The sequence below is a fragment of the Copadichromis virginalis genome, linkage group LG13 (assembly GCF_057382275.1).
Source record: "Copadichromis virginalis isolate Kocher_CV1m ecotype Utaka linkage group LG13, C_Virginalis_male_GT1.1, whole genome shotgun sequence".
Taxonomy (NCBI): domain Eukaryota; kingdom Metazoa; phylum Chordata; class Actinopteri; order Cichliformes; family Cichlidae; genus Copadichromis; species Copadichromis virginalis.
The window spans coordinates 13605059-13621580 of NC_140630.1; the positions used below are offsets into that span (position 1 = coordinate 13605059).

At 39.9% G+C, this 16522-nt stretch overlaps 1 protein-coding gene across 17 annotated transcripts in view; it reads right to left on the reverse strand.

Annotated features, from left to right (window-relative positions):
* LOC146695331 (ankyrin-3-like) overlaps nucleotides 1-16522 on the reverse strand; it is a 119635-nt gene that overhangs the window by 38449 nt on the left and 64664 nt on the right. For 14 of the 17 annotated variants that reach the window (XM_085477399.1, XM_085477407.1, XM_085477406.1 and 11 more), the window contains 17 exons: nucleotides 14698-14796; nucleotides 13323-13421; nucleotides 13045-13143; nucleotides 12267-12464; nucleotides 11649-11747; nucleotides 11378-11476; nucleotides 11197-11295; nucleotides 10902-11099; nucleotides 9606-9704; nucleotides 7899-7997; nucleotides 6043-6240; nucleotides 5695-5793; nucleotides 4950-5048; nucleotides 4734-4832; nucleotides 4527-4622; nucleotides 2501-2573; nucleotides 2307-2363 (listed from right to left, as the gene is read on the reverse strand). In XM_085477399.1, the coding sequence (XP_085333525.1) occupies nucleotides 2307-2363; nucleotides 2501-2573; nucleotides 4527-4622; nucleotides 4734-4832; nucleotides 4950-5048; nucleotides 5695-5793; nucleotides 6043-6240; nucleotides 7899-7997; nucleotides 9606-9704; nucleotides 10902-11099; nucleotides 11197-11295; nucleotides 11378-11476; nucleotides 11649-11747; nucleotides 12267-12464; nucleotides 13045-13143; nucleotides 13323-13421; nucleotides 14698-14796 (1909 nt within the window). Of the gene's footprint in view, nucleotides 1-271; nucleotides 2286-2306; nucleotides 2364-2500; nucleotides 2574-4526; nucleotides 4623-4733; nucleotides 4833-4949; nucleotides 5049-5694; nucleotides 5794-6042; nucleotides 6241-7898; nucleotides 7998-9605; nucleotides 9705-10901; nucleotides 11100-11196; nucleotides 11296-11377; nucleotides 11477-11648; nucleotides 11748-12266; nucleotides 12465-13044; nucleotides 13144-13322; nucleotides 13422-14697; nucleotides 14797-16522 lie in introns of those variants that run through there. The other 3 variants (XM_085477400.1, XM_085477403.1, XM_085477411.1) reach the window with 3 other exon arrangements.

The window sequence follows — 16522 nt, forward strand, 5'->3', positions numbered from 1 at the left end:
AAAACAAAGCCTGCCTTTTCCGTCCCTCTAAGAAGAAGAAAAAACAAAAACTGTTCACAAATATAAAAAGGATGTTGATTATAATTCACACAATAAAAACTACGTAAAATCAGTAAAAACGGAAAAAATAATAACCACATGTTATAGTGACAATTTCACATTGGCGCTCAGTAACTCTCACTTTCTTACTTTCTGTCTCTCGATCAATTCTCTGTGGCTTAGTAATTGCACCGGCTATTGAAACTTCTTTTAAACCCCCCGAGCGACTTACCTTTGTCCACCGCAGCCATATCGATTACAGCTCTGTTCGTGTTTCGGCGGTAATTTCTGTTTCTCTAAAACGCCACAAAACGCCCACGGTGTAAAAACTGCAGAAAGTTTAAGACTATCAAGAAGTCCATTCAATGCTTCTGGTGCTGGTGGAAAAAGCTGCCCTCTCGTCACCTCAAACACTTAACTCCACTCCAACCAACTTGCGTGTTTCTTTGCCCGTGCGCACATCCCTGCTGCTTTCGTTGCGAAAATAATGTAGATTAGAACCTCTCCAAGTTTTGCGTCTCCTTGTTGCACAAAAAGGACACGAGGAAACATAAAATAGCCTAAGTCTAAGCCACCTGACATCGGTGGCCACACCGGGGTTAAATCTCTTGCAGGCGGCTCAAAAAAAAGCTCATCTCATTGGATTTAAAGCGAGAGAGAGACAGTGCGTCTCTGGCTCAGCAACATCCACAACAAACTCCAGTTGAAGAGTGTCAACAGGGGCCGCGGTGGAAGTGTTTACCGCTCTGTGGAGAGCACAGTCAGCTGACAGGTCGTTTGAGCAAATGCCTGGGAACGTCAGCATTTGAAACTTTCACTGAGGTTTTATTCTTCCTCTGTGATGGAAATCCTAGAGGGAGTTTGGCTGTGTGTCAAAGTGGGAGTGGGGCTACAATAATGACGAAATAACCACATAATTTTGCAATTTTTAATCTTTTGAGCAACATTTCTCTGTCTAGCTCTTCTGTCTCTGTGTTGCACACAGTGACTACAACTTGCACAAGAGTAAGAGAATGCAAGCAAAGCAGCAACGGTTAACTGCAGTAATGAAACTATTGCAGGCCAATGCCATAGGAATTATAGAAATCTATACTATGACGCTAACAGAGAAAATCAAAGATTTAAGTTATTCTCTATAGATTAGTGGCTGTAGTCATGTATAGAAGTCATAAGGCAGGTCACAATAACACACAAGAAAACACACACACACAACAGCAACCACGGGGAGCTGTTAGAGTCACTCCAGCCTGCAGCTTAATAGGATTGGCTTCCCTCATGTAGGATTAAAACAAGTTGAAGAAAGTCTCCATTTACTCCTGCTACTTCTTTAACACAAACCCACATAGAGCAAAACAACAGCATCCTATAGAAAATGAAGGAGTGCAGACCTGAATACAACTGCTGTCTGAAGCCAGTCTGGTGGTGCTATTGGGCAAAGTGATTATCAAGGCCACAGAAGTACAACGCTGATGAAATACATGCATGGTATAAACCGTTTATGTGGGGGACATTAAGTCATGGGCACTATATTTCCTATGTGAGGATCTTCAGAACAAACTCATCTCCTAAAACCTGATATGCGTGTATACTTGTTGATTCTAGCTGTATCGCCTCACACAGAAACTCCACACCCCTTGACCAACATCCCCCGAGCAACAGCCTGTGAACGAGCTCATCAATTTTGCAAGAATCTTGGCTGTGTAGTTCCAAAACAAAGGACAGAGGACTGAGTGGACGGTCCTCTGTACCATAAACTTGGCAGAACATTGGCCTGCAGTCCTGAAGCAGCTACTCTGCTGCAAACTATGAAACTTGAATTTTACATACATTGAAAAATGATTTGACACGATGTATGCCGGCCTCTTCATATTCCAACTCTGCATTTTGATGTGTGTCACATTGATTTTGCTTTCATTTTTTCACAGCTACACAATTTTGTGTCAAATAAAATGGCTACAGCTGGACTTTATTGTTTGTCTGCATGATTAAAGACTAAGGAAAGATAATAAATACAATAAAACAGTATATATGCACAACCCATGGAGCCTTAACAACATAATAACTAAAGAATAACCACAGCATTTAGTTTGAGTGGACAGTGTGTATTCTGGTCAGTGAGTAAGTTCCTTTGAAAACGTTCCCATTACCATGAACAGCAAAGCAGAACAGCAGTACAGCAAAGGCGACACTGTTAGTTCTAGGCAAGGCAGCTCTGTTGTATTAAAGGAAAAGAAGCAAAAAATAGAAGAGAGGATTCAAACCGATACCTTCGTCAACATCTGACAAAGACTCCTCACTGAGAGTTTCTGGCACATTGGCCTGGACTGTGTTTTGGATACACATACAGTGAAACATGCACGTTAATGAGAATGACATCACTTAGCACACAGTATATGGGAATTATGCACTTTCATTGATTTTAGGCCTCAGTGATAAAATTTAAAAACATTTTTTTACATACCTTCATCATCTGACATATCGAGGAATTCATTCATGGTCTCAGGGACATTGATTTTATGCTTTTCGGATGCACTCTGGAAATTCAAAAAAAATAAGATAAGATAAGATAAGATAAGATAGAACTTTATTAATCCCTCGGGTGGGTTCCTCTGGGAAATTCGACTTCCAAAAAGCACAGCAACGACCGAAGTTACAGTTACAGAATTGTTATATATATATATATATATATATATATATATATATATATATATATACACACACACACACACACATATATAAATACAGAGACAAATATAAATAAAATATACAAAGGGGATAAATAGAATAAATAGGAATAAAAAATAAAAATACAAGTGAATTGCACATTTCAAGTATTGAGTCTATTGCACTGTTGACTATTTACAAAAAGTATTGCACAAGGTATTGTACAGTGAGGTGAAGAGGCACTACAGCTTAGTTGTTCCCCCTTAGTATATTCCTCACCTGTTTTTTTAAGCAGTTACAAATGGATTTTCTTAAATTATGATATGTCACATAATCACTTGAAATCACTGCCTTTCACATTGCTACATATTAAAAGAAAGTACTGATAGTGACATTGTTGTTGATATTTTGAAAGTCAGTTTATGCGTGACAGCAAAGGGAACATAAGAAAAGATGATCTTGATTATTACCCACTCTTTAAATATTTTATCAGCTGAAGCTCTGATAAATGTAGTCAGCTGGTGTCAACTTCAGGATATAAGTTGCAAATAAAGTGAAAGCTTCACATATATTTCCTTATTTGGGCCTTAGACTGGGCTCCAGGAAGTAGCCATACTGTATTTCTGAAGGCCATCTTGACCCAGATAAGCGATCAGCAAATGTTCCAAAGGCTGCAGATGTAGGCTTAAGAGCAACATAAAACAACAGCAGAGGTCTGTGTACGGTGAATAATAGATCAGGCACACTGAGGTGTGAGGAGATGACCTTGATCTTTTATTCACACTCCTGTGGTTTGAAGCATTTATGACGAATACACTTTCCTGCTGATTGTGCTGGATCCTCAATGACCCCTTTTCCTGGCTCTTCACTCACTGTCCCCCTCACACGCTTGTCACTTCTTCATCACTTCTACATCACTGCCTGTCTTTCTGTACCTCACTCATCTGATCATTAGGGTCAGCTGTTAGTATTGCTGTTAGTAACGTTGGCTATACGAGGGGAATCCTTAAGCTCCAATCTGAGCCGTCCCTTTCTCTTAAGCAGGACAACTTCACACATGTGACACAGCGTGACAGACTGACTTGCAAGCTCATTTGCAGTATTCACACCTTAACTCCACTTACAGTGTGCTGCTGGCTGTCCACGGCCACGGTTTATTTTTGGCAATGAGCTAGCTGCTCGGTAAGAAAACACTAGTAGTTTCACAGACAAATAAAAAACCTTATTTCTAATGTTCGCTTTTAAGCAAAACACAACCTTCCTAATCCAACAAACAACCAAAGTGATACTATTTCTAATGCACTGTACAACTTTTAGTTCCGATATTCTTGTTTTTCCTGATGTCAGAGCCCAAAAAGCATTGGAATCAACTCTGAAATCTTACATATCAGAAAATCCTTTAATGCACCAACAATTAAAACCAGAAACTGCATGAAAATGTAAAGTATCACAGAGTGACAAAGCTGATTTCCACATAGTTAATACCCTAATAAAAATAAATGGCTGCTAAGAAAATAAAACATAGAAGTTTACCCTTCAGTGTCTGGAAAATGAGATTTGCTCATGTTAATTTGCTAAAATGTGATAGCTGTCAGTTTATTATTTAAACTAATGAAGCTGAATCATCAATAAAAATCACACAGTCTCACACACCCAAAAAAAGAAAACATATATTAAAACCTTTCAATAAGAAGCACAGAATCTTTGCCCAGCTGTCAAGTTACACAAAATATCCATCAGTTGATGTATGAAGTAATTATATGTCTTAAGATTGTATGTCTTAAAGCATGTGAGATGGCATTGACAAGAAGTCAGTGTCTTACCATAGTGGCCAAGTTTTCATCAGTCACAGGCCTCAGAGTGTCAACAACAGAGATGTAACCAAGACGGCGGGCAATGGATAGGGCAGTGTTCCCATTCTTACCAGTGACAAAAACACACAGAGGAAGTTACACACAGAAAGGAAAAAAGCATTCAGTATTTCCTCAAACTTAAGCTCTGCTGTCTAGCCCGTGTGTTTGCGTACTAACCACAGTGAGTTCGTTGGCCGAGGCCCCGTTCTGAAGCAGCAGGTTGATGATGTGGGTGTGGCCCTGCTGAGCAGCTTGGTGTAGAGGAGTGTACCCGTTCTAAGCACAGCCAGACAAACACAATCAGTTTGTCCAGGAAAGATGCAAATACACTGCAGGATTGCAGGAAGGTCTTCAGCGATACAAGACTGTATGTGTGTGATTCTGTGTGTCTACCTTGGTTTTGCCATTGACTCTGGCATGGTTGTGCAGCAGGAAGTTTGCCATCTTTGCATTTCCATAGTGGCAAGCTACATGCAGCGGAGTGTAACCCATCTGGAATGACAAATGATGGCAGAAGAGGCACAGACAATTCAATTAAAACAGGACGGAAAATTACTCACAAGTGCCTACTGCAGACTATAATTTGTTACATCACAGTTTACTAGAGAGCTGGCCTGAATTTTGGAAAGTTTATATTTTAAGTGTAAAATTTACCAGGCAAATATATAAATCCTCTCACATAATGGGATTTCTCTAAATCCTAAATTAAAACTGCATCGTATTTCATCTGCTCTATGAATTATGTATTTGTGTATCATGGAGATCAGTGGGTGAATAACCTCTTTGCTGTAAACAACTGTCCTGTCAGCACAAACACACCACAAATAACCTTGTGTTAGCCCAACCTTTAGCTACTGCAGCTCTTAGTGAACGTGATTATGTGCATGAATGTGTTTGCTGCATCCATAACAACATGATCACCTTCTACTCAGGTAACAATCCTTTATTTATGCAGCAACTGAGATGTCGGCAGACAAGTGAGTGTATGAGCGTGTTAAGCTAAAGAGGAAAATCAGGATAAGCACATAAAGCAAATTAACTGATGGAAGTTAAAAAAGTATAAATATGCAGCAAACCTGCCTACTCAAGTATTTACAGTTTTCCCATGTGTGCAAGAAGTCATCTGAGAAAGCTGTACCTTTGTTTGTGGGTTGACATCAGCCCCATGATTGAGAAGGACTTCAGCAACATTGACCTTGTCCTCCTGAGCTGCTAAGTGGAGTGGTGTTAGTCCGCTCTGTATATGAAAAAAGGAGAAAAACATGCAAATCCACAATTACATTTATTAGGGTGGGTGTGCAGAAGAAGAATGAAAAGTAGGGTGTTTTTCAGAAAACTTGTTTGAGAAGTCTAATGTGTTATGGCAAAAATCATGACAAGTGTTTGTCTACTGGGTAAGAAGGATTGTGGGCCATATACATGTGTAAGCTTAATTACATTTGTAGTAGTTCCTGTATAAATACTAGAGCTATGTGACAGATTCTACCTTGTTGCACACGTTGACATTAGCGTTCTTGGTCAGCAGCAGTGACACCAGATCCACGTTGCCCTCCTGTGCTGCAAGGTGAATTGGGCTGATGCCTTGCCGCGTCACTGCATTGGTGTCTGCACCGTACTCCAGCAGTGTGGTCCCAATTTCCATTTGGTTCTTCTTGGCAGCGATATGAAGGGGCATGTAGCCGTTCTAAGGTCCGCAAGAGAGGCGTAGAGGTTAGGAGGCTGGACCGAGCTCTTCTATGGTTGTAAAACTTAAACTATGGGCAGGGCTGAAGGGTGTGTCTAAAAGTAATTTTCATTTTATCTACAAAACTAAAGATCTATTACATGATAGATGCAGCTGAAAATCAGGATACAGCTTTGATTAAAAATGTTGTAACTTTGCATCAGGACGTATAATCCAGTTTGTCATGAAAACAAACTTACAGCACAAGGGTCTTTCAACTTATTGACAGTCATGAGGCTAGTGTGGCCAGCCTAACGTATCACAGGTAAAACTGATGGGAAAACCTCAGACAGAAGGTTGACCTCAGCTGTTACACACATTCACAACAGTGAAAGTGCTAGAGACAAAGTGTAGAAACAGGAGTGCAACTTAAACGTGAACAGTCACCACCCTGGCTTCCTCCTTTTTGCTACTGTGGAGGAGAGGACCTGAGAGAAAACATTACAAAGTAGCAGGAGGGCTACATTCAAACCTCTGGGTAGCCTTGAGGTCTGCAAGGGAGAAGGTAATTCTAGCTCAAATGAGAGTGAGTAAAAGGATAAGGTGAGTCTGGAAGAGGGAAGAGCCTCTATTTACAGAGCCTAACTTGGCTTCCTTCTTTGATTTAATTTACTACACTGTGTAAAGCAAGACTTATACTTCAAGTCAAAATCCATTTTTTTCTATCTCCATCACTAAGTAGAAAAACATCACACACGGAGCACAGATTATGGTACTGCAGGGAACTATTGCAGCAATAACTGCAATAGTAACCCTACTCGTGTATCTGTGTTAGCGCCTCTATACAACTCCTCTTGTACACACTGATTGATTTGTTTCCAAAAGCACTTAAATTAGATCAAGCACACTAACTTTAGAACCCAGCCAAATGAAAAACAATTTGAGAAAGAAAGAGAGAAAGGAAGAAGGCAGGACAGAATGAGTGTGGGAAGGCGACAAGAAAGGCAAAGGAATAAATTTAGACAGACGCAGATTAAGGGAGAGAAAGAGAGCTAGGATGGACCAAAGTGGCTTTGCAAGCTTTGGTCTCCCTTTGTGGCATGTCACTTGACAGTCCAGGCAAAACAGGCATTTCCTGCCACATTTTTGGTTGGTTCTGGCTTTTTGCTCACACTCGTTCTGCGGTTTCGACAGACTCTTAAAGCCTGGCAGGAGACAAACCATGACTTGACCACTTATGTTTGTCTGTCTAACTTAACAGCTTTTTTTTTAGGTTTTATTGGGAATACATCATTTTCTCAACTCTTGAACAGACAAAAAAAAAAAGGAAATTTTAGTGGTTTGGCACTATTACTGACTCTGGAGTAATTACATTTCTTCTTTTTAGGAGAAACACAGTATATTGCTTGCAATATGTAGCAAACCAGCAACTCAAATCTGCTGCCAGCATGACCTCATTTCAGGCTGGTCAGGTGGTTTGTAAGACTTGACTGAGCACAAAATAAAACTCACACTTTCACTGATAAATGATGAAACGGATGGAGGAAATGGGCGAGCATTAGATCCACATTCACACGGATGAATATTACACATAAATCATTATTAATGGGATGTTACGTAAGTGATAAGCCAGGTGAGTTCCTCTTAACACGTGTATTGATATGTGTCTGTGTGGATACCTTGGCGGCAGCGTGTGGGGAAGCTCCCTGATCCAGCAGCAGCAGTGCCACTCTCTGATTATCGTAGTGAGCAGCTACATGCAGAGGAGTTAGCCCACTCTAAAACACCCACACACACACACACGTACAAATGCAGAGACACATCCACACACACACAGGAACACATACACACAGGCATGCAACACAACACGGGATTAGAAGATCACCGACCACACCCAAGCACAGACACGCTGACAAGTAAAATGAAAGAGCCAAATTAAAACTGTGTTAAGAAATTTTTAGAGATGGGCATCGAACCGATGAAAGATACAAAGTATAGGAGACGGTTAGAGCTCTAACTTCATGCGCTAAAGGTAGATGGCATTATTAGGAAACTGAGTGAGAGAATTTTCCTGCTGGCCTGCTGATAGATTTCAATGTATCTTCAAAATGTTGACTTTGCAGCACTTATCTACAACGGCTACAGTATTTTGATTTGGAATTCAATAGCCATGTCAAAACATGCTAAAGTCATCTCAAGTGTGCAAAAGCACCAAAACTGAAGATACACACTTTTCACTGGCCAGCAAAGATGTGACTAAAGCATTATTTTTATAGCAGCAGAAGAAGGATTAGTATTAGTTTACCAACAGCAGAAGCAGCAAGGTCTAGTTATTATTTTAAAATGTGATCAGAAAACTGAATCTAATAATTTTTTTTAACCAAAAGCATGTGCTTATCTGCCACTAGTTGTTCAAATTATATATTTTGAGACAAGATTTCTCAGTGTATCCATCGACACAAGTGGGAGATTAAAGGGTCTGCATCACTCATGTTAAACCCCAAAACCGTGCTCGCAATTACTCTTTCATAGGACGTGTCCCACAGAAGGTGAATGCCCAACCAGGCCTCCACACAGTGTGGCTCACTAACAACAACCTTCCATAAAGAGAGTTTCAAGGTCATGTCATTGTCTTAATACTTTCTATAAGAGTTAGATGATGGAGGCATTGTGTAAATAATGGTCTGTATATATGGAGTACCTTATAATCTTAGGCTCTAAAAGTGTTTTACAATGTTTTCTCATCAAAACGCACACGCAGAGTGATCAAACAGGGCGGCATATGATGTGACATACTCATTATTTCTACCAAAAGATATAAAAAAAACCATATAATATCTTAAAGTCTTTATTTTCATCTTGATATAAAATGTATTATAATAATAACGACCTGATTTTCTTCTTTGTGTATCTGACACTGAGGCAGATTTTAGCATGACACCACCAGACACTGTGGAAGTTTCATTATCATATCTGACAGTCTTTATGTTAAACGCTTTCAGATGGTGGCAAAGATGCACATACGACTAGTGCCAGCAGGTCTCAGCTATTTAAGTCTCTCTCAGTGGAATAAAAGAAATCTGCCTACAAGGTTTTTGCAACAGGACAAGCATCTGTTTGATGTGTCGCACTGTGATCAGACCTCAGCTTGCTTCCACCACACTACTACCTCCCAGCATCTGGGCCAGCTGCAGCTCAGAAAACACAACACAGCCCTGCTGACTATCTTAGAGATGAGGACATGAAATTAGGAATTTCAGGTTTATACTGCACTTTTGCTGTCTGTCATTTCCTTGCTGAACCTGCCTGCTCGTCTTAAACAGGTCATCTTTTTCTGTTTCTTAAATTTATACTCAAGAAACTCTCCGCCTTTTCAGACATCTCACCTTTCCAGCAGCATCAGGTGCAGCTCCCTTCTGTAGGAGCAAACTGGCTACCTCCATCTTGCCATACTTTGCTGCCACATGGAGGGGACTGAATCCTTTCTGTTGGGCCAAAAAAGGGAGAGCAGGGAGTAGTGAGGGTATTTAAACAGGAAGTGAATATTTGCATTATTTTAGGTCCCACTTGGCTGGTGTGGGATCGAGCTTTTCCTTAAGCAACATAGTTTCTCACTGTCTTTCAGTGCTCAAGTCACAAATGAAAACAAAACAGCAGCAGCAAAGATTTTGTGTTATTCAGACTGAACAAAACAGAAAGTTTGATCTTAAGAGTAACATCTCTTTCCTTCATAAGACACAGGACACCGAACATTGCAGTCCAAATAGGTTAAAAAGTTCAACATTGTGAAAACATTTTCAATAAAGTTATATTTTAGCCATATTTAAATTAGGAGGGATTCACTTTATTAACAAGACTCAAATGCAAAATTACTTACAAATGAGTATTGTCTGTGCATGAGTAATTTTCTCTCCATAGGGGTTCATTACACTGAGAAAGTAAGGCAAAGGTCTTTACTATCTCTTGAGGCAAATGCATGTCTATTACACGTTTTGCTGTGATGCTGGGTTTGATTTGCCAGTGTGATCACTTGGCTTCCTTCCTGTGTGTCTGCAAAGATATTTAAAGACATTAGATCATATTTTCCAGAGGAATGTGGGACTCCACAGATTCCCATTTTCTCTGAAACACTTGACCTCATTTGTGGGATAGCTAGTAATCGTGCCAGTTTTTAAATTTCTATTCATTTAATCTGCTTTATAAACACCTAAAAGGGGTCAATTAATCTGCTCGATGGCACAAATTTTCTGTTTTCACACAGATATGATATCATTTGCTTGAAAAGCCGACTAAGGTAAAGTCCCAAAAGATGCTATATGTGTGTGTGTGAGGAAGTAAGAGCCCACCATGGGGTTTACCCTTCATTAATCTGCTCTGCTAACAGAAGTCACCTTCAAAGACAGTCCACAGAAACATATCACACTCACATCTTCCACACCCATTTTATACTTTGAGCAATGCACTTTTATGCAATTAGTCAGATCTGTGTGTCAGTTTAGTCAGTTTAGTATGCTTAGACTATGAATTCTTTTGCTGGGAGAAGGACGTATTTAGGCATTTATTTCATATGACAAGAACCTTGGAGGCCACTCGAAACAAAACCATGCCTACTAGTGGAGATACTGGAAAATGGGAACATTATCTACATTGCAATATAATGCTTAATCTTCCACAAGACATACCTTTGTTGCAGATGAGAGTGAGGCACCATTGTCCAGGAGCATGGCAGCAACATCATGGTGTCCTTCGCGGGCAGCCAGGTGAAGGGGGGTGTAGCCTGAGGTGGTGGCAGCATTGGCAGACGCACCGCAATGCAGCAGCTGCTGGACAATGTCGACCTTCCCCAGCCGACTGGATATGTGCAGCGCTGTCTGGTCATCCTGCAAAGAGAGGGGAAGTGACTTTTTGGCCCAGTTCTGTATCCCTTTTTGTTTTCTCCTTGACACAGTGATTGATAATGACGCTCTGTGTTCTAACCTTGGACTTGGTCTCCACCTTGGCTCCGTTCTTTAGCAGGTATCGGACTACGTCTGCCTGGCCTGCCCTGGCTGCCATGTGGAGAGCTGTCTCTCCTCGCTGGAAGATACAAAGGTTGTTGGCAAAAGGGAGATTTGCTAATCTGTATCGACATGTAGTACATTAAAATTAGTCTACTTACCACATTGGTGGTGTTGGGCGAAGCTCCGTGGTGCGTCAGCGCATGGACAATGTTTTCATGGCCCATAAAGGCTGCCACATGAATGGGCGTCAAGCCGGACTGCAGATAATAGATACGATGATCAACATGAAACATTAAAACACTAAAGACCAAATCAGCAACCAAGTTTTATCCTGAACATCAAAACCAAACAACAATAAGATCAATTCCAAGTAATTATTATGTATTAAATGGTACAGAAGAGTAAAGGTGTTCCAGTATGCTCTATTACCTCTGTGACAGCCTGGATAGACGCTCCATGTTTAAGCAACAGCTCCATCACCTTGACTCTGTTCTTCTTGCAGGCGATATGAAGCGGAGTGAAACCATTCTGCATGAAGAGAAAGTGTAAAGCTAAGGCTGGTATTCCAGTACGATCACTGAGAAACTCCCCACAGCCTCTAAACATGTGCAAATGAGTGAATGCTGAGATGTGCCAGGATGCAAATGTGTGGTAAAGAAAAGGTAAATATGAGGAATAAACCTGTTTTCAGTCCTGTTTTAAACATTCGTATCAGCACATATCTATTTATTTCACACAAAAATAGTCCATATCATTAAAAAACAACAACAACAACAACAAAATATCCAACACAGACAAAACTATCAGAAAATAGACAGACACAGTAAAACTTTATATTATAGTGCTAAGACTTCTGCACTACCCAAACCAAACCATTTATTTTTTCTATGAGTATAATATTAATCATAAAAGCAAAACTTTTGGTGACTAACACCTACCAACATCAACATTTCAGTATTTCTTGAACGTGATTTTTTTGTCACGATCACGTGACTTTTCTGTTTTGCACCCCCATTCTTAACACCCCTTGTACGGCTTTATCCCTACCAGAGCCTTGGCATTTGGGTTGGCCTTCTTGTCCACAATGAGCTTGGCCACCTTATAGTGACCGCAGTGGGCAGCAACGTGCAGCGCCGTAAGGTAGTCATTGGTGACGTCATCCACGGGCACGTCGTGCTGGAGCAGGAGCTGGACGCAGTTCAGGTGGTCCCCCTGAGTGGCCATGTGGAGAGGCGATAGGCCGTTCTATAGAGGGCCGAGACAGGGAAAGAAAGAGAGAAAAGGGGAGAGAAAGAGAGAGCCAGACAAAGAAAGAGAGCGACAAACACACACGCAGACGGACACATAGACAGATGGACAGACAGACACAGTAAGTTAGGACGCGGCCATGCGCTGCACAGAAAGACTGCGAAGGAAGTTGCTGAGAAGGTTACAGAAGCATTGTTATAACGAGGCCATTACAACAATGTCTATTTTGTTACACTGGTCGTCCTGCGCGGTCAAACTGTAGGGCTGCGAAGGCAGCGGAGACAGGCTGTTCTGGAGAGGTCGCACAGATGTTATGGAGACAATGCGACAACACTACAGCAACAACAACAGACCTGCTATGTGAGTGGATGACAATTATTTAAATAGCTCCGAGTGGTTAGGAGAGCTGATTTTGAAAACAAAGGTATTCCAGTGTTATTAACATCGTGTATAGTGATCTATTCTGGTCTGTTTTATATTTAACTTAATGAAAAAGATGTCATGTGTTTGTGAACTTTCTTTCCTTCCCTATTCTGAGCTTAGCAGCATCTCCTGAATTGATCATCCAAGTAACTACCTTGGTCTTGGACAGTATAGGAGCTCCTCTGTCCAGAAGAATTTCTACCACCTGCTCGTGTCCGCTCCGTGCCCCACAATGAAGAGGTGTCAGACCGTCCTTAAAAGAACAAAATAACAAAATGAAACACTTTTTTAAATTTGCATTTTACTGTAAAATAATTTTAATAAACTTCCGTTTGTGCAAAATCAAATACTGCTACAGACAAAAACTTCTGTAAGTCTAAAAAACATATATTTCAGCCTCAAGTGCCTTTCTAATTGTGAAAAAAGTCTTACCTTGGTCTTTGCATCAATTTTGGCCCCTCTGTCCAGCAGCAACTTTACCATATTGCTGTTGCCCCTTTTTGCGGCCACATGAAGCGGTGTGATGTCATTCTAAGTGAAAAAGTGGAAAACTCTTAGACGCTTCTGCTCTCACATTATGCATTTAAACATATCTACAATTAGACAGAATTAATTCATTAGAAACTCGTCATGAAATTGACTAGTCTGCAACAAACTGTAATGCTTTGTTGCTCTCAAGCAAACAGCTGTAAGCCAGCTCCATTGTTTAACCATCCACCACTGCTGGTGGATAATTTTCTGGACCTTACCTGTAATCAGTATAAAAGCAGCACAAACACAAACACCGCTTCACACACTAGCTGATTCAATTATAGGCCACTGATCACTCTGATTAGTAAACATCTAATATGGAAACCCATTTTCTAAGACAACATCACTGAGATTACTCTGTATATGTCACATAAAATCTCTTCCAGGTCTTTATATTTAATCATATCTCAAAAAAATATGAATTCAGTCTGAGAATAACATAACAGATACATATATAACAAATGTCCCATTGTTCTAAAAAATCTCCCATTTCATGAGGGTCTTTATTAATCCAGGAATCTCTTTCTCTTTACCACTGAATACCTATATATTTATGGGAATGAACACAAATACATTAGGCTTCATCGTACCAACATTACTTCCAATACTTGCACTATTCTGTATGTGTACTATTGTATTTATTTATATTCATTCTCATTATTTTCTATTCATTCATTCTCTTCTATTCAAGTCCAGTACTGTTGTATTTATTCTTAGTTTATCTTATTTCTGTATAGTTGTATAAATGCATATTTGAATTTATTTCATTTTGATTTTTACATTTTGACCTTTGATCCAAGAGGATGATATTTCGTCCCACTGTATACTTGAGTGTATATTGTTGGGTTGACAATAAAACTCTACTTGACTTGACATTAAAGTTTGTGTGTGGGTGGTTTGGGTTTCACTGTTGTTTTTTTCCCTTGAGTAAACAAAATATGCATTCGCCTATCAATGAAAAGTCCACAAACAGAATTCATGTAAAAAAAAAAAAACCCACATTTGACACCAATATTTTCAGTCCATCCTATTTTGCTGAAGGGTTTACATGCAAAATATAAGTTTATTCTTTGCTTTTGCTTTCAAGGAGCATAAATGTGACAGATGTTTGGGAAATCAAAGTGATTTTCCTCTGCCATAAAAGCTAAGCTATACCTTTGTTTTACCGTTTCATAGTTTTTTTTTAATCCATTAAATATACCCGTATACCATATTCATATTTATTGTGTGTAATGGTTACACCTTTCCCAACCAGCAGAGGGCAGTAGAAACTCACCCGAGCCATGAAGTCCACAGCAGCCCCGCGGTTCAGCAAAAGCGTGGCCACATTAATGTTGCCATAATGTGCTGCGATGTGGAGGGGGGTGAAACCACTCTGAGGATTGAAGAAATGCAACAACACACGTGCAGACAGACAAATAGACACACTATGTTAAAAAAACAGTGGAGCAACATTCACACAAGATCAAACATCTGGCTTTACAAAGTCCCACTACATCAAACAAGGACACACTGGTTGCACACTGCTACACTGACACCTGACTTTTCTAACAGTTGCAGAAAAAGTCTATTTTTTCTAAAACTGTTAGAATCAAACATGGGCCCAACTAAAATATAACAATTTTACATTTAACTGACAAAAAACTAATTACAAAGATATGAGTGTAATATACAACTTGATTTGAAAGCTCAAGAGCTAACTGGTGTAAATCTGTTTAATTCTATTTACAGCATTCTGATATTTTTAGCTGCAAATAATCACCCTGCAAATGAACTTAATCTCCATTTGTTAACATCTTCAATGAGAGATGTATCCTGATATAACTCCTGGATTAGCTGTCGGAGCAACTAAAAGACACTGGAAAATATCTGTGACCTTATGTCTTACATTAAACAATCCAACTGCTGGAATTTTAATTTCAAAGAGCCAAAAGTCAATCAGTAATTCAGACACGTGTCCCCACCGATATCCTGAACTGAGAAATCGTACCACAAAGTTCACCAAAATTAAAATGATTTATATCTGCCTTGAAAAAACACACTATTCATATAAAACAGATTACAGTGTCTTTCTTCTATCTGAGTACACATTTGTTTAACGCAATGCATAAGTCTGAAATCAAAGCCATTTTTGGATGAATCATATCAGAGCCTGCCAAAACCACAGACAATGCCAACCAAAACAGGCACGCACAGAAGGTGGCCACCTGGTTTTGGTTTAAAAAAGGGGCCAATGTTACCACAGACGCAGTGTCACACTAGCTTGTTACTTTGGTCCCATGCAAAATGCTTTAGGTGTGAGTGTTGAATATTGGATGTACTAGAGCTCAATAAAGGATACACCAGTAAACAAATTAGAGAGCCTGACTAATGCTAGAATGCAGGGGTTCTTTAGAGTGTAAAGGGAATTAGACTGCCATGCAAGTTATGGACAAACTGCTGGTTTCAAATGAATGATAACCATTTTTCATGCGTACACTGGTTATCATGCTAATCAGTTTCATGGAGGGACTTAGTCAGGACACATTAAGACAACATATTTTAAACAGTGACAAGGGATTTCCAAAAATAAGACACTTCAGCTTTGGACACCATGAAACCATTAGAATCAAGGAAAACCTTGATACCCAAGCCTTTAGCCTCAGATTTATTAAATCAGTATTTGTGAAGCATGCGCTTTAGCTCTGATTTTCTCAATGACCAGATATATCCACTAGATTGATGAAGCAATGAAAAGGAAGAAGGCAGTACTGAGCTAAAATGGAAAAGGGGGAGTGACAGAGGGCTGCAGAAACACTACTGCATCAAGTCAGGGGCACTGAAGTGATTGTCGTTGTTGTTTTCAGAGTTTTTATGAATAGGATGAACACTACATAATGTACAGAGTAGAGGTGTACCTCTGTTGTTCTATTCACCATCATCTACAGAGTCAGCCAAGAGAGGAGAGAACGGGCAATTAGTGAGAAAAAAAAACAAATTAAAAAGGGCCTTCACTCACATGAAGTGGAGGAGCAGAAGAGGGAGAGGCAGCTCAGTGAAAAATAATCTACGGCAGAAAAGTTTCGGTGTGCAGACTGCGCTCTTACTTGAAGTTTGATTTT